The following is a 21,473-nucleotide window of genomic DNA, read 5'->3' as shown; positions in this document are numbered from 1 at the left end:
GAACAGGAACAGGAGAAGTAACGGATCTGAAGAGACAAGCTGTGGAAGAAATGATGGATAGAATTAAAAAAGGAGTTCATCTTAGACCTGTTAATCAAACCAACCGTTTTAGGGCAAAGGTTGGTAGATAATAATATAACATAAATTAAACATAAATGAGGGAGTGGGGTTACTTTCTACATAAATTGACTATCACCTTCTTATAATTGAATTTTTCTTTTTATGAATATCCTATCTGCTCTGATCTGCTATTTTAATATGACAGGGTTTTATGTCATTGCTTAGATTGATATAGGGTCATCAATATTAAGAAACCACCAGCCAATTCATGGGGTTCCCTTTTCTGATACAAGAAACCTTAGATTTGAATAAGATTCTAGTACTCAGAATACAATATTTTGATCCTGTTAGCTGGATCAGCTCTTAGCGCATATAGACTAAGATAAGTACAGCAAAAATATGTGTATGCTTAAAATGACTTCGGTTATTTAACTCGAAACCTTATAGATGATATTAAAAAAAAAAAAAGAATTGGATTCTGTCAGTCACCTGTCTCAGAGCCTCTTCAACTGCTCTTAGGCTGACTCTGAAGAAAAGAAGCTCATTTTGTTAAGTTTCAGGGGAGAATGAAAATCACCAGCATTGTAATTCATTCTGTATTATTACAATTAAATATAATCATACTTGAATGAGCTATTAGAACATTCTTTTTTAAAAATCAAAAATATTCCAAACACACAATAAAAAAAAAAACCCTGCCCAACTTTCTGCCTGCTTTTCTTCTTCCTGCCTTCCTGCCCAACTTTATTCTATTAAGATTCATTTAAGATATAACTGCTACATTCCAAAACCTTATCCTTCAAAATAGATACTTTCTTGTGGAATCCTACTTTTATTTTTCTTTCTGTAGATGTGGTTTACTTATTTATTTCTGACTCTTGAATATTTTATTTATCATCCGCAAAATCAGATTATCTAGATGAATGTTTTGTTTTTAATTACAGCCAGAGGTGGCCAAACCGAGCGAGAGTGCAGTGAAAGAACTAAAAGGAATACTGGTAAATTGGACTGGGATCTGCCAGGGTAGGGGTGGAAATGGGATGGAAAGAGGCAGGGAAGCCAACTATGATTTTTTTTTTCCTGGCAAAACTTTGGTGATATTTGGCATATGTTAAAAAAAAAGATGCAGACAGCTATCATAAGATCTGTGGGTGACTCTTTTAATTTCATCAGTTTCTGTGGGGCTTTTACAGAAAGAATGTGGCAGTGGTGGGTTTCAAAATTTTATACTACCAGTTCTGTGGGCGTGGCTTGGTGGGTGTGGCAGGGGAAGGATACTGTAAAATCCCCATTCCCTCCCCACTCCAGGGGAAGGTTACTGCAAAATGCCCATTTCTTCCCAATCAGCTGGGATTTGGGAGGCAGAGAATAGATGGGGGCAGGGCCAGTCAGAATTTTTACTACCGGTTCTCCGAGCTACTCAAAAATTCTGCTACTGGTTCTCTCCAGAACTGGTCAGAACCTGCTGAAACCCACCCCTGGAATGTGGGTACCCCTTTTCCATCTAAATTCTTCAGCCTGTAGACTGAATAAGATCTTAGTACTAGCTATAATAAGATCTAATCTGCTAGTGGTACATCTTTTCTGTACTGGAACTAAATAGAGCACTTTATAAAACCAACTTCTAATACGTTCACAAGCCTAGTCATTAGCACAGTGAGATGGGAAGAATAGGATCGGGGGACATAAAGCAAAATACTTATATGTATATTGTTACTGTGCTAATTATGCATTTTATGTTGGCCTCTGTATAATTGTGGTAAACAAAGTGATATTAATTTGTTCCATTTCAAGCGTGATGTAAAACAGCTTATGCTATTTGCTTTGCTACTAGATCTGTAGCCCGAGCACAATAGCAAGGACTGATTTGCTAATAATATGACTGCTCTGTTAAATTCAAAGAACTAACAAAATGCAAGATTTAACTTAATTGGAGGAAACATTGGGAATTAAATGCTGTTTTGCTTAAATCTTTAAAGATGTGCCAAGTTTAAAAATTATGTGTTTTCATTTTTTTTTCCATAGTCATTTTCAAGAGAATGTAGGCATAATCCAGACTGCATACTGAATGTGTAAGATGTTTTGTTTTGTACTGCCACCATAACTTGGTCTATAATTTTAAAAGAAACCTTAGAAACAGATGGTATGGAGTTTATTTACAATTACCATTAAGTTATCTTGATTTTTATACTGGTCATTTTTCACTGACATATTTTATTGCAGGAGACTTTGAGTACATCTGCAAGTTCCAGAAGTTTAAAATCCCTGGATACATACGGTAATGAAACAGAATTAGAAAGAATTCTGAGGCTCAGAAAAGTGACAACTGATCAAGATAGTAGCAGTAAGTAATGTTTTCAGAATCTGAAACTGGATTATGTTACATTTTCAATAGTACTCCACTGATCATTTATTTATTTATTTATTTGATTTGATTTCTATACCGCCCTACTCCCGAAGGACTCAGGGCGGTGCACAGCCAAACAATAAAACACATACATACAAAATTTAAAAGTAGAATTAAAATCAAATTAAATAGTTTTGGCCCAGACAAATTAAAACCCCAAACTATTTAAAACCAATTTTAAAATTTGAATATATAAAATACTAAAAGATATTTAAAAATTAAAAATCTTTTATAAAAGAGGGAGAAAATTAGGCCAGGCCTGCCTGGTGAAATAATAAGGTCTTTAGAGCGCGGCGGAAGGTGCGCAGATCCGGGATCCTCCGTATCTCCGGGGGGAGCTCGTTCCAGATAGTAGGTGCCCCCACAGAGAAGGCTCTCCCCCTGGGGGCCGCCAGTCGGCATTGTTTGGCTGTCAGCACTCGGAGGAGCCCCTCTCTATGGGAGCGTACCGGCTGGTGGGAGGCTATTGGTGGTAGTAGGCGGTCCCGCAAGTACCCAGGTCCTGAGCCATGGAGCGCTTTAAAGGTGGTAACCAAAACCTTGAAGCGCACCCGGAAGACCACCGGGAGCCAGTGCAGCTCGCGCAGGAGGGGTGTTACATGGGAACGCCATGTCGCTCCCATTACCACCCGCGCGGCCGCACTCTGCGCCAGTTGGAGCCTCCGGGTGCTCCTCAAGGGGAGCCCCATGTAGAGACGTTGCAATAGTCCAGGTGGGAGGTGACAAGGACATGAGTGACCGTGCGTAATGAGTCCCGTGATCATGTTTTTCTTACGAAACTATAATATGCAAATTCTCATTACTTGGCAGAGCTCTGATCACATTTCCAGCGACCATATTTTTCACACTATAAGATGCACTCCCCCCCCCAAAAAAGTTGGTGAAAATATCTCTGCATCTTATAGAGCAAATATTGTGGTGGTGGGAAGGGGGGTTAGTGCGGCTGTCACTGCTGCTGGCTGTCACCGCTGCTGCCTGTCACCACTGCTGCCGCTTGCCACCACTGGGGAACACTGGAGCCTTCGCTGATGAGCAGATGATCAGGGGTTGGATCAGCCTCCTGGAATACCACTGATCAGCTGTTCTAGACTGCGGGGATCGCTGCCAATCACCACTGCTGTTTGCCGCTGCCAATCGCTGCCGATTGCAGTCACCAAATGGCAGAGAGTGATGGCGATAGAACAGCTAATCGGCAGTATTCCGGGAGGCCAATCCAACCACCAATCAGCAGTGAAGGCTCCAGCATTCCCCGGCGGCAGCAGCAGCTCAGCTCAGTTGACCAGTGGTGGGTGCAACGGAGCGGAGCCCTGACGAGCCACCTGCTGGAGCTGCGATAATGTGCTGAAGCTGACCATGCTGTTTGCTGCAAGGATGCTAGCCAGATGAATACTGGCTGGATGCTGGGAGGCAGAGGCAGAAAATTTTTTTCTTGTTTTCTTCCTCTAAAGCTAATGTACGTCCTATGGTCCAGTATATCTTATAGTGCGAAAAATACGGTAATTCGTGTTCTCATAATAGTTGCGCTCTTAATATCACAGTATTTCTTAGTAAACTATTGGATTAAGTAAACTTCTACTCCTTTGGACATTGAGATAAAAGCTGCTGTGATTTTTTCAACTAATAGGAACTTTTTCGGTTCATAAGATGAGCAGATACATTAACAGTTGGATATCATATTAATAATAACACAGGGATGTCAGATGGCCTAGAACATCAATATATTTGTGACATTTGATAAGAACATTTCTAAAACAACATAGTCCGAAATCATTTGAGATTGGTAAATTAAAGGGCTACTTGCAGCTATACAAATGTGTCTCCCATTGAGATACTCTTCAAAAGCCTTTTTTTAAAAATTTGGCATAGTCTGTCTATAGTTGGATAGAAGGTCTTTTCAATGATAGGTAAAATTCCTTCTCATGAATCTTTACTATGCCTGCATTATTTAATTAGTAAATCTTTATGCTGAAACATCTTGAAGCAGTTTTTAATTATAAAGTAAAATAAATAATAGAATGGTAATTAATGCAATGTGAAACCAATATTCAACTGAACATATTCATTAAAATGTAGAGGGAAAAAAGGAAAAATATGGAGAAACCTGGAGAGAGGTTAAGTTTTCAGCAGCTGCCTAAATGTAATATAGAAAACACTTCTTAAATTTCAGTAAGAAGAAAAGAGCACTGCTCCAGAAAAGGGCTGCTGAATAACAAGCCATCAAATAGCATTCAGAATTTCTCAGCATGTTTAGCAGGATCTTCCGCAATACCTCAGCAATCAACCAAGACTATAAATCTAATGGGATAGGCAATCTGTTGATGTCCTGGTCCCACTATGTATCATAATCAAAATATTGAACCAGGTTTAGTAGCCAATTGTTAAACGATATCATCTTCAGGGCCAGGTGTCCCATTCAGCAACTTGGTGACCACATTCCACACCATCTTCAACTTTGTTTTATGCAAATTGCTATGCAGAACTGTTGCATTCTATAGGTTTTTGCTCTTTCTATAAGCCGTTTTAGGAAGGCGTTGTCCTGAAAAATGGCAAATAAAAAAATAAGTAGCCAGGAAATAAGTTTTTGATTTTTTTCTGATTATAGGTATAAATTCAAACATGTCTCCTCCCTCATTTTTCTGGTCTATTATCATGCATATCCAAATAATGCAAGCATGAAGAGAGAAAGTGAAAACTGCATGTTGTTGGATGAACATTGGTATACAAGAGAGCAAACAAAACTTCTTTCAAATATTAACTTTTTAAAAATAGTGACACTTTTTTTAATAGAAATAACAGATAATTTTTCTTGGAATATGTAGTTCAGATTGATAAAATGTTATAGAAAACATGGCCTCTGTGGCCCATTGGTTTGATTTTCATTAGCTACTCTTGTAAAGCAGTATCTATTGATAAGAGTAGGAATGGTCAAAGGGGGTCAAAGGATACGGCTGCAGGTAAACCTCAAAGAACCTGCTTAACTAGTCTCTAAGACTCTATGGTCAAGACTCTAACTTTGGGGGGAAAGTTCTGTTTGATTACAAGCATGTTCCGTTGTTCACAGTACTTATATAGTGTATCTAAAATAGTGAATTATATAGTGTAGCAAAAATAGTGAATTATGTAGTTCAATTAATTATCTTATTCCCAAGGATAAATTCCCAGTGCTTAACTGGGAATATATTATCAGGAGATCTGAACACAAGAAATGATATAAATGATCCACAGTTTTATGCCCAAATAAACATTATTTAAAGATATTTAGAGATTTGAGCTATGTGAATAACATGTAACATAAATGCCGGACTCTTATACATTTCAGATCCAACTGGAACTTTGGCTACATCTGAATCTAAATCTATGCCAGTTTTGGGTTCCATTGAAACAGAATCGGAATTTACTAAAAAATATTTAGCAGCAAACTTCAGTTCCAAATCTTCAGGGCTGGACGAAGAGACTCATAAAATGGTCAAAAGCACAAGTTCTGCAGTTGTCACTCAGTAAGTAATAACTGGTTGTTGTCTCCAAATGCTACATACTTCAGAGTTTATGAACTATTTTATTTGTGAGGTTCGTTCTCCAAGCTTGTCGGTTGGTTTCCAAATGTTTCATTACCAGTCTAGGTAACATCTTTAGTGGAGTTTAGGGGATGTCAGTGTCAGTATTCTTCTATTTATAAGGGCTTCAGGTATGGGTGTATCAAGACCTCAAGAGTTTGACAAACCAAACTTATCTGCCCCAATATGAAGACCAAATCCAGTATGTGACCAGATATCTAGATTGGGTTGGTAATGATCTGGCACATGGCCATGGTCATCATGGCAGCCATGAATTCCTGAACTGTCTCCAACCCCAGAAATGGGACATTGGAATCACCCCAAATCATCATTGAATCTTCTATTTGTGCCAGCTTTTCAGCTTTGAGATACATTCCTCATTTTTGACATTAAGAAAGACATAGAACTTTGAAAGAACAACTGCAACTTCAGCTACCAGGATACTGATCCCCAGCCATGTTAGTTGCTTAACTCAAATAATGCAAGGACTCTAATTGAAATTAGACATTTAGTAGCAATATTATCTTATTGGTGGCAACACAGCATACATTTGCCAAGAAGATGAATATTTTCTCAGCTCAAAGCGCAGCTGTGGAAACAACTCTTAATCAGTGGGATTCAGGCTGTTGAGCTAGTTGAAGTTGTGGGGATCCAACACTTTGAAGCCTCCATCTGTTTAGCTGAATAAATCCCTAGTATGGTTGGACAAAGTATTACCTGACTGTACATTTTCTTTCAAAGTGCTGATTTATCATCAAAGAGTTAATCCCTCTTCAGAAATACATACTTCAGGTAGATCCGGTCGAGGGTCAGTTTGTTTTATAACAATTCACAGCTTTTAAGAAACTCTTCTCAGGTTTTCATTTGGTCCTTTTTCCAGGATGTCAGGCAGTTTATTACTGAAAGAAAAAAAAAATAGGTGAGACAAATGTTATAATAATGGTTAATTAAACCTCTGATTTCCTGCTCTATCAGTGGAAAAAGGAACACCCATTCTCCAAGGCCTGCATCTCATAGTTCAAAGGGGTAAACCTAAACAAATGAAGTGGAAATTCAATTCACTTCTATTTACGCACACTGCTTTATTCTATACTAATGCTTTTATCATTTGTAGAAAAGAAAAGGGAGAATTTCCTCTGTCACTTGCCTTTATGGTTTTATTTTATTTGCTTCTGAATTTGGGTGTTAAAAGAAAATCTCCCTTCCTGATCTCCACCACTGTCTGATAAAAAATTTCCTGTACTTTTTTTTTTTTTACTTTTCTGATTAAATTTCTTCAATTTGACATGGTTGCATTTTTAACCACTTTTGAACCATATAAAGGGCAATTTAGTTCTGATCCGAGTTGATTTTTGTTTCCTATAAACTACAGCATTGTTCATCTATAGATTTCCACCTCTTTGAATGGATAATGTTAATCAGTATATTCTGCTACCCCTGCTACCTTTTTTGTCCACCTTTTATTCTAAGAAACTAAGTGGAAATTACATTTGCAAGAGAGGAAATGAAATAATTGTAGACCCAAGGTCTCCCAGAATGCGTGGTGAATTGACTGTGAAAAGGATCTTGTGTTGACTATCATAGCTGTTAGATGCAGTAAAAGCAGACATGATGTTTTGTTTAGCATACAGACTGCCTATTCAGCAAGAGCCAAAAAGAATCTTTGGGGTTTATCTGCTTTCCAAAAATTAAAAAAAAAATGTCATAACCCATATCCTTTGAGATTACATGTAATAATGTAGGGGTTGCCTAATCATATTCAAGTATTGTATAAACACCTAAGTATATACCTGATCCTGTAGTGATTTCTGACATATTATCTGAACACTGAACATTTGTTCAGGATTGATTAAAATGAAATTAGTATGGCAAAAAGATCCATTAGGTAATGTCTATCCAAACTGATTTTCGCTGTTTTTTATTTTGTGAACTACTTGCCTCCTTCACTCCTGTACTAAAGCCAACCACTTAAATTAAGAACAAAAGAAAGGCTGGCCTTTAGGATCATAATCTAAATATGCATGATACAAGAGACATGGAAGAGATAGAGAGGGAAGGAGAGGGAGAAATTGGTTCTTAAAGGGCAGAAAGGATGCGAGCTTTGAATCTAGTGAAGTTGCACTGCTATTTTGGATTGAGAGCATTTCTTTATATAAGAACTTGTAGCTCTTATTCCTTTGGACAATAAATAACACCTGGATGTTCTGCTCTTAAGCTGCCTAGTTCCAAAGTCCGCCTAATAGGCTCTATTATTTCATTATGGGGGGGGGGGTTTGAGTAAAGCAAGTTTCTTGCAGACTTTCTTTCTTAATAACTGTAAGGGGTCAGTTTAGTCTCTCTTTAGTGTGATGCTTTTTACAAGAAGCAAAGCAAGCAGCTCGCCAAAAATCCATAATCTCCTTTGGATGGATAAAACGAGAATGTGCTGCATCAGTTCCCTACTTCTAAGGCAATCGGCTATGCTGTTCAGGAATGAGTAGCTAGAATTGTATTTGCACAAAATTGGAAAAGTAAAGAGATCCCCACAGATAAGAATGTGATCAGGAAAATATTAGAATGTGCAGAAATGAATAGACTAATGCTAGCAATTAGGGAGAAAGAACAAACTGAATATTATATGACATGGGACTTATTCTATCAATGGTTAGATAACAAAAATGGAAGTTAGAAACAGGGAAACAAAAGAAAAAGATTAGAGAAATAAAGAAGATATGTTAAGAGAAAGAAGCAAATATTATGATTATTATGTTTAATATCATTTTAAGATTATAGAATTAATGTTAATGTAATGAATATTTATACATATATATATATAATTTCCACTTGAATGGGACAACATTTATTTTGTATGTAAAAAATTCCCAAGTTCCTACATTTCCAGTGAAAGCATTTCAGGTCACAGGGCTAAGAAAAGTATTCTTTTTAACTCATGCAGTGTAATTGTTGATAAGGAATGGTGAGTCATTAGTACATTTCCTTTACTTGCAACAAGTTGTGGATTTATGCCAATTTGATTTAAAGCAAGCACTAGCAAGTATCTCTGCAACATTATAGAAATTGCATGTTAACTTTTTAAGTAAACAATTTAAATATTAGTGATATTAATTAATATTACTAATGAAATAAATTTTATTTTAATGTATTAAGTATTAGTATTAATAATAATTTGGTTTAAATATAATGACATTTAAAATTAAGTAGCTTAAAATTAAGAATCCCATGGTCATTGTCTTTAAATCAGGGAGTTCCATTTTAAAATATAAGCTTTATCTGTTTTCAAATCACCTCAGGACCTGTTACTGTTTGCATCTGAAAGTCAGTGGTGTTCCCTGAAGCAAGGTGGCTGACTCAATGTTCAAGCTGCTTAGGGCAGAGATGTTTCACAAAATGGACATGAGAAAAAAAGAGAAATGATCACTTTAACCTGTTTTGTGGTTGGTTAAATAGAGGAGGTTGTTTTTGTGAACTATTCATTATACAAATGGGCGGGGGTGTTCCATTAAACTATGATGTCTCCTTTTGGCATAGCCGATGTGCAATAAATATGTGGCACTTCAAAATGTTATAATGTATAAGAGCAATAAGCAAGCCCTTTCCCACAATAGGATAGAATTTCCTTTTTAACAAAACTTGAGTCGGGCTTTGCAGCAGATTGTTCAACAAAGCTTTGCCCTCCAGTGAGGTTTTTATGTTATATGATTCCTTTTGTGTGTGTGGTTGTTTTACATGAAAGATGAGGTGTTGGCAGATGGAAAGAAGTACCCCACCTCATGAGCCTGAGTCCCATTCAACATTACAACGGCTGCTCTTTAAACCAAACAACCAACAAAAATAGTCCTTGATTTAGGACTGTGACTGAAATCACAGTAGTGCCGAAAGAAAGGACGTATGACTGGTTCTCAAAGTTATGGATGTTGCTGTGCCCCCACGATCATGTGATCAAAATTCAGGCGCATGGCAGCCCATCTGCATTTCTGACCACAGAGGCATGTCAACTCCCCCCCCCACACACACACGTATATCCTTTTGGCCTCCTATTTTAAATTCTGCAACCCTGATGCTCCAGCTAACCTTTGCTGTCTTCTTTCTCCCACTGCTGACCAAGCATGCCTGGCTGGCTGTTTGCAAGATAGCTACTGGCCACTCAAAGCTTTCTTCTTCAGGTCAGACATGGCCGTTGCCATATGAAACCTGGGAAAGATGGCTTTATGTGGCTAACAACTGCCTCCCAAAGAGCCAGACTGGGTACATCTCATTGGCAGTGGGAGGAAGAAGACAGCTAAGGTCAGATGGGATGGTGGAGTGCAGGGCAACATGGCCTAGGAGTGCAAGGTATGAGGGTGGCTAGATCTGAGTTTGGAAGACTGTGCTTTCCCAGAACGTGGTGGTTTTCCACTGGATTTCTGGATCAGACTTGGATAGTTGCAGTTCTTGCAGCCCTATAACCCCAGCATCCCAAAGATGCTTTTTTTCCAAGAGGCAACTGAACTTTCTTGTTTTTTCTTTTGAAAACGTTTCGCTTCTCATCCAAGAAGCTTCTTCAGCTCTGGCAGGATAGTAAATATAAATCCTTCCATTCCTCACTATCTTGTGAGGAGCAAAACGTCTTCAAAAGAAAAAACAAAGTCCAGTTGCCTCTTGGAAAAAAAGCACCTTTGAGACAACCATGACTGGATGACTGAGAATCTCTACAGACTCCCAGCATACCAAGTAATCCCTGAGTCAAGGATAAGCTCTCCCCAGCCTCCCTAAATTGGTCCAGACTTCAATCCCTCCCAAAATGCACACATACTGTCCCAGGTCTCCTGGGGCCTCCCCCATCCCCAATAGCGCTCCCATGTTCCTTACTTGGAATTCCTCCCACTTCCTGCCGATGAATTTGGAATTTTGATAGTAACTGGGACTTCCAGGATTGCTGTTGCTAAGCAAGGGAGTCACATTATGTTGCTGACCACATTGGATAGCAAATTTCAGTCCCAATTGTGATTGTAAACTGTGGTCTATTTGTATGCATTTACTAAAACATGTAGAAACATAGAATATATAGGGCTTTTCCAATTAATTCCAATTTGGATTAAAATATGCAATGTATAGCAAAAGCTAATGCAAGGACTAGTCAGATTTAATGGCAGTCTTTTGCCCTTATGCAGACTTAAATCCAATAAAAGTGATAGGATTACTGTGTTGGAGCATGGGATTAAATAGCAACATGCTGTTATTCCAGAAAGGCTGATGATAAACATCCTTCTTTATTATTCCTATGGTAATAAGTTATTTGCTGCCAATAGAAAGGACAAGAGGTAAGACTTGTTCCAAAAACCATGAAACTGTGGAAATGTTTGGGGTTTTAAAAGAAAGACTGAATGACTACCTTGCCAATTTGGTTCCTTTGGGAGAGAGAGGGTGTGTCTCTGTGTATTGGTGCAAGATAGAATCATAAAGGATAACTAAACCAGAGTGTTGAAATTCCACCAGATTTTGCCCTACAGTGCGTGGGGTCACATAAAGGATTGAAAAAGTGTTGCAGTGTTGAATTGAAATAAGCACTGATTTGAATTGAAATAAACATTCTTACTTTGTGGAAATCTCTAAAGAGACCATGGAGGAATTGTTCGTGTTTACAAACCCAGGTGTCTACCAGATCTGGTAATTAAGTTGTCTTCCTTCTTAATAGAACTATGAGACAACAATGGTCTGCTGCTTTGTAAGCAACAGGCATTGAAGAGATCTTTTGCCATATCATCCGTTCTTCCTGCCAATGCTCTGTACCGTTTTAGTGGCTTTGAAGGACACTGTGATCATTTTTATTTCTCTAAAGCATATTCTAAAGTGCTTCCCCTTTGAAGAGAATAAGGAACCCACTTAAAATTTCACTCATGTACCAAATGTGTAATTAGGAATGTGTCTCAAACTTCTTAAAAAAGTAATCATAGCTCCATTGATTCATGAAAATAGCCATGCTATTGAACTTGATTTCAGTTATGGTTCCAATCTGCAGGGGAGGAGGTTTGGGACAGAAAGATGGGGAAAAAAATGAAAAAGGAGTGAATGGAGACTAAGTTGAAATATTTAATAAAGGAATTTGATGTCTGAAATCCATCCTCAGCCACGAAAGCTCCGTGGGTCTTTTGGACTGCACCTTATCTCTGCCCAGCCTATCACACAGTGTTGTTATTGGGGAAAAATTAGACACAATAAATAATATTAATAATTAATTGATTATTTTAAATCAATTAACTATTGGAATAAATTAAGACAGTTCACAGCATTTTTCAAAAATGGAAGAAGGGTATATTTCTCTCCTTCCTTTTTTCTTTTAGTAAACAATTCCAGTTAACAGAGCAAACTACATACAGAGTAAGACTTAATCTGATGATTTTATACAATTAAAGGATTTTCTCTCCTTCCCTCAGCTGTAACCTTAGCACTACTGAATTATCTACTGACACTGCAGGAAACAGCCCAGTCTAAGAGACACAACTACAAAGGTTTTCCATCTGTAGTCTCCACATGGACCATTAGACTTAACAACATATTAGAAAGATACAACAGGATGAACTGGAAGTTTAGAATCTTCCTTTAAAAAAAATCCTGCCCTTTGCACTGCAAAATAAGTGAATGCATATGGCTTCTGCAGAAAAATGCTTTAAAATTGGGCAAGTCAGAGTTATACCTCTACGTTTTCTTGGTCAAGTGAATTTGGAATAAGAATTCACAAGACTATTCCCTCAAGCTAAAATATCAAACAAGCATTTTGATGCCGATGTCCTTTCTAGCACTAGAGATGGATTGTCATCCAGTTCTTAGCACGATAGGAACGATTGACATGGCTGCTCAGTGATTTATATAAAGTGATGCATCAATGATATGCAGATGTAGTTACTTAGAACAAAAATGGCATCCCTGGGATGGCAGAAAGGAGTCTTTTATTTGTGGCTGTCTAGTCATTATTTGAATAACCCAGAATGTACAGTTATGGTAGTAATATGCTGTTGGATTTGGGGTATTGGCGATGACTGAAATAAGATTTAATTCCAGTGCTATCTTCATGAGGGAATCTGTGTACCCTAGTACCTTCTATCCTGCTGGAATCTAAAAATCCCTGTTTTGACACTCCCAGAGTCAAGACAAAAGCAGGGGAACCACAAATTCTACTATTGCCAAAAAGGAGTATAGTACTTAGTTAACTGTTAAAGAGGTAAAATTAAAGGCAGCAGGCTTTTAGTGATCACAAGAGTGAATACATGGTAGGTAGAGCTGCTTGTGTGATAATTCATAGCAATAGAGGGCAGCAGATTGAAAGAGAATTTGTCATTTCCCTTCCCCTGGTTTTTCAATAAAAATAGCTTATAAGAAGTAGCTTTTTTAACATAAAAACAATCATTTAATTTGGACCAAGAGTTAATCTGGAGCGGCACAGTGCAGTTTAACACCACTGAGACTATTATGGAAAGAATTAAGAACTGACTGAAACTCGCCCTGATCCAGTCTTGTTCAAATCCTATTCATTGTAACAAGGCTTCATAGGGTAGTTGTGCTTTGTTGCTCTGTTATAGAATTTGGAAATCTGTTTTGCACAACAATAACTGTGCCAAATTTCAGTTCGAGATATAGTATAATAAATCAGCAGTGAAGTCCTTGGACAGATTTTATGATTTTTAACAATATTATTACCTCAATAAATAACAGCAGTTGCGTAAAATATATGTATTTGTGAGGAAGAAGAACGGAGAAACCCTAAGTGGCAATTTCTGATTTTGTGCTGGAACAAACAACTTATTAATCACTGGAGTTTGCCATTAAACTGTGTTCTATTGACAGACTTTCATCTCCCGTTTTCCTGTCCTTGAAGGTGATAAATATGATTGCTCCGTTATCCATTTTTATTTTGAATGACAGAGGCTTCACAGACTTTGGCTGTGTGTCAGCTGTTGGATGACTGCCATCCACTAATGCAGGCCTCCCATGGAGAGCCCAGTGAAGAATTAGACTCTGATTCACTTGATTGTGTTAAATAGTCCAGCTGTTGAGATTTGAAAGATAGTTACCTCCAAAGTGAAATAAAAAGGACCTTGGCATTTATGGCTTTGTCCATTTTGATAGTGTTGTGGCAATCAGCATTTTGGAGGTAGCATTTTCTAAAATAACTGCCTTGTCGTCATGTCATTTCCAAACTTTCATTCACTATAACGTTAAACATATTTCTCTTTCCACTTTCAGGAGAAACAAAAAACAAGGCTAAATGCTCTGCACAATTTGGGTCTGAACAATTGCAGATTGGAAATGCTAACTGGACCTGTCAGAGGCCAGTTCCTGAACTAATTAGTCTCACACTCTAGTGTTAGATGGCAGGGTGTATAGTGTGAATCATGAATATTAACTGAAGAGAAATAACATTTTTGCTGTTCATGAAATTCTCATTTTTATTGAAGAAACTTGCTCCTGTAATACAGAATTCATCATGGAAATCAGCAGGACTTCACTTAGCATGACACACTGCAAGATTTTATTGTTCTAAGTGAATAAAAACACATCACTTTATTCTACCTGGCTTGTGGAACCAATGCCAAAAATCCTTACACATTTACTATTGCATTATGCCATGTAATAATCTCTGCCTAGATCTTCAAAATAAAATTGCAAATTAGCTGGTCTTTAAATGGTTCTTAAAATATTTAGAATGTTGCCATTGGAATTGGTAAATAATGCATAGATGTCTGTAATCCAGAACATACTTGGCTGTTCAGTATTCTGTTTAAGAAAGAATCCTCAGACCACCTTCCAAGGCATAATAGATAATAAATACTTTGCCATGAGAGGTGAAATCTGCCTCCATCCTTCTGCCTTCTGGAAGGGTCTTAAAACCTGACTCTGCTGCTTGGCTTGGGGCCCCGATGGGAGTGCGCTATGCTAGAGATGGCTAGTAGAGAGACAAAAACCCACTTGTAACCTTGGTTTTCACCCTTTATTAAATTGTTGCTAGTTTTGATCCTTTTATACCACTGTAAGCCTTCCTGAGTCACTTTGGATAGCAAGGTGAGTGGCATATAAATGTAATAAATAATTAAAATCAATCAATCAATCCATTTAAAACTCACAACCATGACTTCAAAGCAGATAATGTTCAAACTATAGAAAGTAAGTTAATAAACACATTTGCACCTGATGCATTGATTTATTTATTAAATTTATATGCTGCCATCTCCCTGATATGGTGACTACTTAATTCTGTCAATAGAAGAATGTCAATTATAGAAGGGCATGTCAATGACAGTGTTTAATATGCTAAAGTGTTCAACTGTCATTAAACCATCTTTTTATTTAAGATGATACTTAAAGTGAGATGTTTCTTCTGGGAAAAAAAAAAGACTAACCGAATACTTCCAATTTTAGTCCAGCTATTTTTAAGTTAACATTATAACCAGTACTCCTGCCAACTCATGGATGGTTTACTATATATTTGCATTTTACCGACTTGGCTTTTACTAAGAGGAAATTCATAGGCAGTACTATCTTTGTTAGGTGCTAGGAAAAAATGATCTTAGACGGTTGGTTGTATTCACTGATTTCATTTACAGGAAGTAGCGATAGCTATTGAATGGTTGAAGTTTGTTGTAATTTTGCATCCTCACAGTAAACTATCATTTCTTATACTGTGTTAATAAATGTTTGAGATGGTGCCGACATTATGTTCAGTTTTTCAGCTTAGATCAAAATTGTGTGAGAAGGCAATTATTATGGGTGTGCGGCAGTAGTGGTTTTCACTTACCTTCGCTACTGGTTTGGGACTGTGAACTCGCGGGTGGCGCTTCTGCACACGCACAGAACCTTTCTGCGCATGCGCAGAGCGTCTGTGATGATGTCTGGGCGGATGGGCGGAGCCTCCCGCCGCTGCCACAACTGGTTCACCTGAACCGAGGCGAACGGGTAGAAATCCACTACTGGTGTGCAGTATGAAAGTCAGGCTCATAAACTGTGGTAGAATATCAAGCACGTGCTAAAACTGTAACTAACTGGTTGATTGTTGTTTATATATTTTTAAAATCATGTAGTATTCCCTTTGTTTTTTTAATTTGCCTTTTAGGTCATCCAGCAATGCAGGATTTAAAAACAAGATTGTTGACGCAGACAAGCAAGCTGAATTCATGGTACTATTCAATCCAGAGAAAATCAAAGAACAAATGCCTAAAGTTATGGATCAAGGCAAGATAACTGAAAACAAGGGTCAACAGCTTCATAAAGACACTAGTACTGAGAAAACAAAAGAGAGCGACAGCTCTCTCTGTTAATTGATGTGCTGAAAGGCATTGACTATTTCTGGAACTCTGTTTTCAATGATTGTCAGTTGTTTTGTTTATGAATATGGGAAAGGGCTATATTTTTTACTCATAATGTGTTTATATCGAATCCAAAGTCTTTACACCTCTTTCCCCTGTTTTTTCTTCTAAATTATTATATGGTGTTCACTTACTAGATTATGCAAAATGTTAAGATTTATTTGAATAATATTATTTTATATAAGTACTTTGTTTATAGTTTGACCAAAAAGCCTGCTAATTTAATTTAATATAATTTAAATAAATAAAACAAGCCTTAATTAAGAAATACATGACATGCTCTTATATGACTGACAGCCAGAAATCATTTTTTAGTTAATGGAAGATACAATTTTTCAGAGCCATTCTTTAAAATCTTATTAAAACTTGTGGCCTGCCACTACAAAGTAAAAATGATAATTGTGTAATCTGGAATAGTAATGGTAATAGATTCTACTGAAGTTGAAGGAATTTTTGAGTAAACAATATTTTAACTGCATAAAAGTTAAAATAAATACCCTCTGCCTGGCACAGTTTTCCAGGAAAATAATGGCCATTGGAATTTGTATCTTATTGTTATGGTTGGTCACACAGTCATTCAGATGTTTAGAGTGGATTTGGCATTTTTGTTCATCTAGTGAATTCTTCCCAAGGACCTGGAATAGAAGATATTGTTTAATAATATTAAGGGTATATTATTATATACACAACAATGTGGAATCAGTATCAGGTCTTTATTATTATAAATATAATAACATAGTATATTAAATTATTATTGTTCGTTGCACAGCCCACCAGATGTTTAGATTGGATTTGGCATTTTTACCTATGTATCGAGTCCTTCTCAAGGACCTGGGATAGGGAGCTGTTATTTGATGGTGTTAAAGATATTGTTGTAGGATGTAAGCTGTTCCGAGTGAAGCTGCCTTTTAACCGATGGTGATTTTGTTAATGCCAGTGGTGTTCAAATGATGTTCCAGTTGTTTTGAGATTGCACCCAAAAAGCATTACTGTTGGTACTACCATTGCTTTCTTGGGCTGCAGATGTTTTATTTTCAGGTATTTCTATTTTGTTATCTTCTCCCAGTTATTTCTCTTCTATTCTACATGTCTGCAAGTACTGCCACATCCACTATCCAGACTATTTTGTTTTTATTATTTATTTTATTTATTTATTTTATTTGATTTCTATACCGCCCTATTCCCGAAGGACTCAGGGCGGTGCACAGCCAAACAATAAAACACATACATACAAAATGTAAAAGTAGGATAAAATCAAATTAAATAATTTTGGCCCTGACAAATTTAAAACCCCAAACTTTTAAAACCAATTTAAAATTGAATGTATAAAATACTAAAAGATATTTAAAAATTAAAAATCTTTTATAAAAGAGGGAGAAAATTAGGCCAGGCCCGCCTGGTGAAATAGTAAGGTCTTTAAAGCGCAGCGGAAGGTGCGCAGATCCGGGATCCTCCGTATCTCTGGGGGGAGCTTGTTCCAGATAGTAGGTGCCCCCACAGAGAAGGCTCTCCCCCTGGGGGCCGCCAGTCGGCATTGTTTGGCTGACGGCACCCGGAGGAGCCCCTCTCTATGGGAGCGTACCGGCTGGTGGGAGGCTATTGGTGGTAGTAGGCGGTCCCACAAGTACCCAGGTCCTAAGCCATCAACAGTTATCAACAGTTATTAAATTTGGAGTGTGATTATTATTAACTTTTTCCTCTGAAAGCAATAGTAGTAGATGAGTAGTCAGTTCGAAAACAATCCTATTTTTTTTTACCAGTTTGGGGCAGAGGGTTTATATTAGATTTTTTAAAATTAGATTATGATTATGATTCCACCTTTATTACTTTGTAAATAAAGCAGTGAACATACATAACGCTTCTTCTTCCTCGTATTTTCACCACAACATAAATCTCATTAGGTGTGTTGGGCTGAGAGAGAATGATTGACCCAAGGTGACCCAGCCAGTTTTTCATGCCTAAGTAGGTGCCTTAGCAGCTACCTGCTTAGAAGCAGGTGTTCTAGCCTGGTGCCTTAAGCACTAGATGAAACTGGCCCTTATAACCTTTGTATCTAAAGCTCTTCCTAAATATCCCCTACTTAACCACATGAAGTCTTTTCTGGGAAGGCATGCTAATTGTTGGATTTCCAAGCCATGCAAAAAGGACTGTTCCAGAGCCCACCGAATTATTGCAAGCATTTTAATAAATGCATTGTGGCATTTAGGAACAACAGTACTTTGAAGAAGAAACATATTTCTGTGATCTTTATATATAAATATGTTGTAACAGGGAGCCCAATAAAGGAGACATTATCTTGTATGAAAGACAGAAGAAAATGCCATGTCTAAGAAGTGCCTACTTTCTACCTGAATTTTTACATTATGGCATCTTTTACATAACAATAATTAACATATCCAGTTAACTGGTTTACAGAAATAGGTACGGACTTCAATGAATCCTCATTCTAAACTGGTATAGGATTTCAGGCTATATATTATAGGCAGAATGAAATGGAAGCATTTCAGATCCAAATACTGTGTATCTCTAAAATAGATTAAGTATGTGAGTACAAAACAAAATATGAGTCTTCTATAGGAAACAACAGGATGTGATACAGGAAAATGGCAGCAAAGGGACAGCAACTGAATGTGGGGGTTGAAGGACAGCATGAAATCTTGAATCATAGTTTTATAACTATGAATTAGGCTTTATATTAGCCCACTGGGAAAGAATAAATGGGATGAGGTGAGGCACTTAATCAAACTGGGAAACCTTTAGAGCTTTTTATATACAAGATAGTCATCTTCTATAATAGACTTCCGTTAAGAATTTAGACTTAGTTTTTGAGTTACTCAATCCTTAACTTTCACCAGAGAAGGCCTCTTCTAAGAAAAGCAGCAGGAATCATAGAACTACGCAATTTATATGGCATTTCAGAGTAGCTGAAATATTTCTCATATTAGAAAAAGTGGCTCTGATTGCTCATCTGGGAAAATGGCATGAGGAAGGGAATACGGTATACAGTTTCTTGCACATTTGTTTTCCCACCTTTTATACAGTCTAGAGCAGAAATGTCCAACCTTGGCAATTTTAAGACCTGTGGACTTCAACTCTCAGAATTCTCCAGCCAGTCATGCTGGTTGAGGAACTCTGGGATTTAAAGTCCACAAGTCTTAAAGCTGCCAGGATTGGGTATCCCTGCTTTAAACCTTATATCTAGTTGCAGAAAAAAAAATGCTATAAATGCATATTTAATATCGGACTCTATTCATTAGTACTTTTTGGTTGGTATTGAACTGAGGCTAAAATCTAGGGGTTTTTATACGAATGCTATGCTCCGTGGTGTTCAGCAATTTTTTGCAATCAGTAAATAAACTTGTTTTGCAATTTTGAGATAACTTGAGAAAATTACATGGCATTTATTCCTTATGTGTTTGTGGTTACTGTTTTTGACTAAACAGACTCCCGGTTATGTCTTGTTGATTTTGTCAAGTACTTCCCAGCAATATGAGATGCTATTTTAAATGGCTTGCTTGGACAGTGATGTTTGATTTCAATCCTTGTACATGGCCAAATACTGTTACTTGGGATTGAATTTATAGTTAGATAACACCATCCTGTGTAGCTTTGTATATGTGTTGTATGTTTGCATATGCATATGCGTGTATGTATGTGTGCCTTGCTCTGTTTCTACAATATAATATTAAAATATATCAGTAATACACCTCCACATGAATTTCTACTTATAGTACTATTTCAGGATATGATATGGAGGCTATGGAATATTGGCCAAATGATGTTTACCTGGTCATCAGCAAGCTCTCTGAGAACAGTCAATCTTCTAGCTCAGGAGATGCATTAAATATGGCACCATATAGAATGCAGTGAATTCAGGAAAAAGACAAAATAGCTGATTTACTACATTTGGTCATCATTAATTTTTTAAAAGAAACATCAATAAATATGCAATGGGCTACCTTGAGTACAAATTTACAGTTTACTCATGTTTCTAAACTATACATTTCCAATATAGGTGACAATTGTGATGAAACCTCAGCAGTTTGCAGTTTAATATTGGTTTGAGTGCACTGTTATGAACTTTCTGATAGGAAATCACAATTAGTAGTGAGGACTAAGATTGAATCTAATTTATTAGTTTGACTTGATCAGTACGTGTTTAATGCTTGTCTTAAAAAGTAAATCATAAAGTTATGTATAGACTTCCATTTGGAATTAAATTCCATGAAAATCAGATGGGCTTTTTCCTGAATACATTCTTCAGGAAAAATGCATAATTCATTGGATGGCATTATTAATGGGGTAGCTTTAAGTTTCCTTTCTTTTCCTTTTCCTTTTTTTGTTGTTGCATCACTTGTTGTTTATACCTTATGATTAACAATTATAACTATGATTTATGACATGTCACTTTGTTGTTTATATGTACATTGAAAGCTTATGCACCAGAGACAAATTCCTTGTGTGTCCAATCACACTTGACCAATAAAGAATTCTATGATTTGAATGGTGAATTAATAATTTGTAAAAGTGGAAAAATGTTTTTCCTGATTATGCATTTATATTAGTTTAATTATATTGAATTTGATATTATTTCTATATTTTTGGAATTATCGAAAATACGAACATTTTAAAAAGGCACATTTCTTCTTAAACTGTTATAGTATGAAATTAATTATTCTTTGATGCTGCTTATTAAAAATGCCCGGGTTATTTCCCAAATATTGTGATTTGTTGTTTCTGGAGTATTATGTTGCCGTTGTTTTCATTCTTCACATAAAAATTTACCATAAATTACATTATATTGCACTAGGAATCTACACTAATTCTGCAAACCTCTAATTGGTAATCATAGTACTGGCCCATAAACATTATTCCTGATCTTAATTGTTCATATAATTTTAATAGTCTAATAAAAATACTTTCAGTTTATTTTTCAGATGGTTACTTGTTAATTGAAATAACAACAAACCAAAGATGTTTTGGGGTTTTTTAAATTGTCAATTATTAGGATGATGCATATTTGGAATAAAGAATTTTATGATAAACCCCGCATCAATACTGGTTACTATTCAAACAAATATTTGCATTAGTGGAATTTAATGAATCATTGATTTT

At 36.7% G+C, this 21,473-nt stretch overlaps 1 protein-coding gene across 1 annotated transcript in view; it reads left to right on the top strand.

The window, feature by feature from the left end:
• The window catches only part of SHTN1 (shootin 1), an 81,842-nt gene extending 65,443 nt beyond the window's left edge, over positions 1–16,399 (top strand). Inside the window, exons 13-17 of the mRNA XM_034440227.3 lie at positions 7–119; positions 1,005–1,058; positions 2,284–2,404; positions 5,787–5,964; positions 16,106–16,399. Coding sequence (XP_034296118.2) covers positions 7–119; positions 1,005–1,058; positions 2,284–2,404; positions 5,787–5,964; positions 16,106–16,310 — 671 coding nt within the window. The 3' untranslated portion in view covers positions 16,311–16,399. The remainder of the gene's footprint in view (positions 1–6; positions 120–1,004; positions 1,059–2,283; positions 2,405–5,786; positions 5,965–16,105) is intronic.
• Positions 16,400–21,473: the final 5,074 nt, after the last annotated feature.

This window comes from Pantherophis guttatus, chromosome 6 (assembly GCF_059756535.1).
Source record: "Pantherophis guttatus breed Tessera chromosome 6, ASM5975653v1, whole genome shotgun sequence".
Classification (NCBI taxonomy): domain Eukaryota; kingdom Metazoa; phylum Chordata; class Lepidosauria; order Squamata; family Colubridae; genus Pantherophis; species Pantherophis guttatus.
This window is presented reverse-complemented; position numbering and strand designations above follow the sequence as displayed.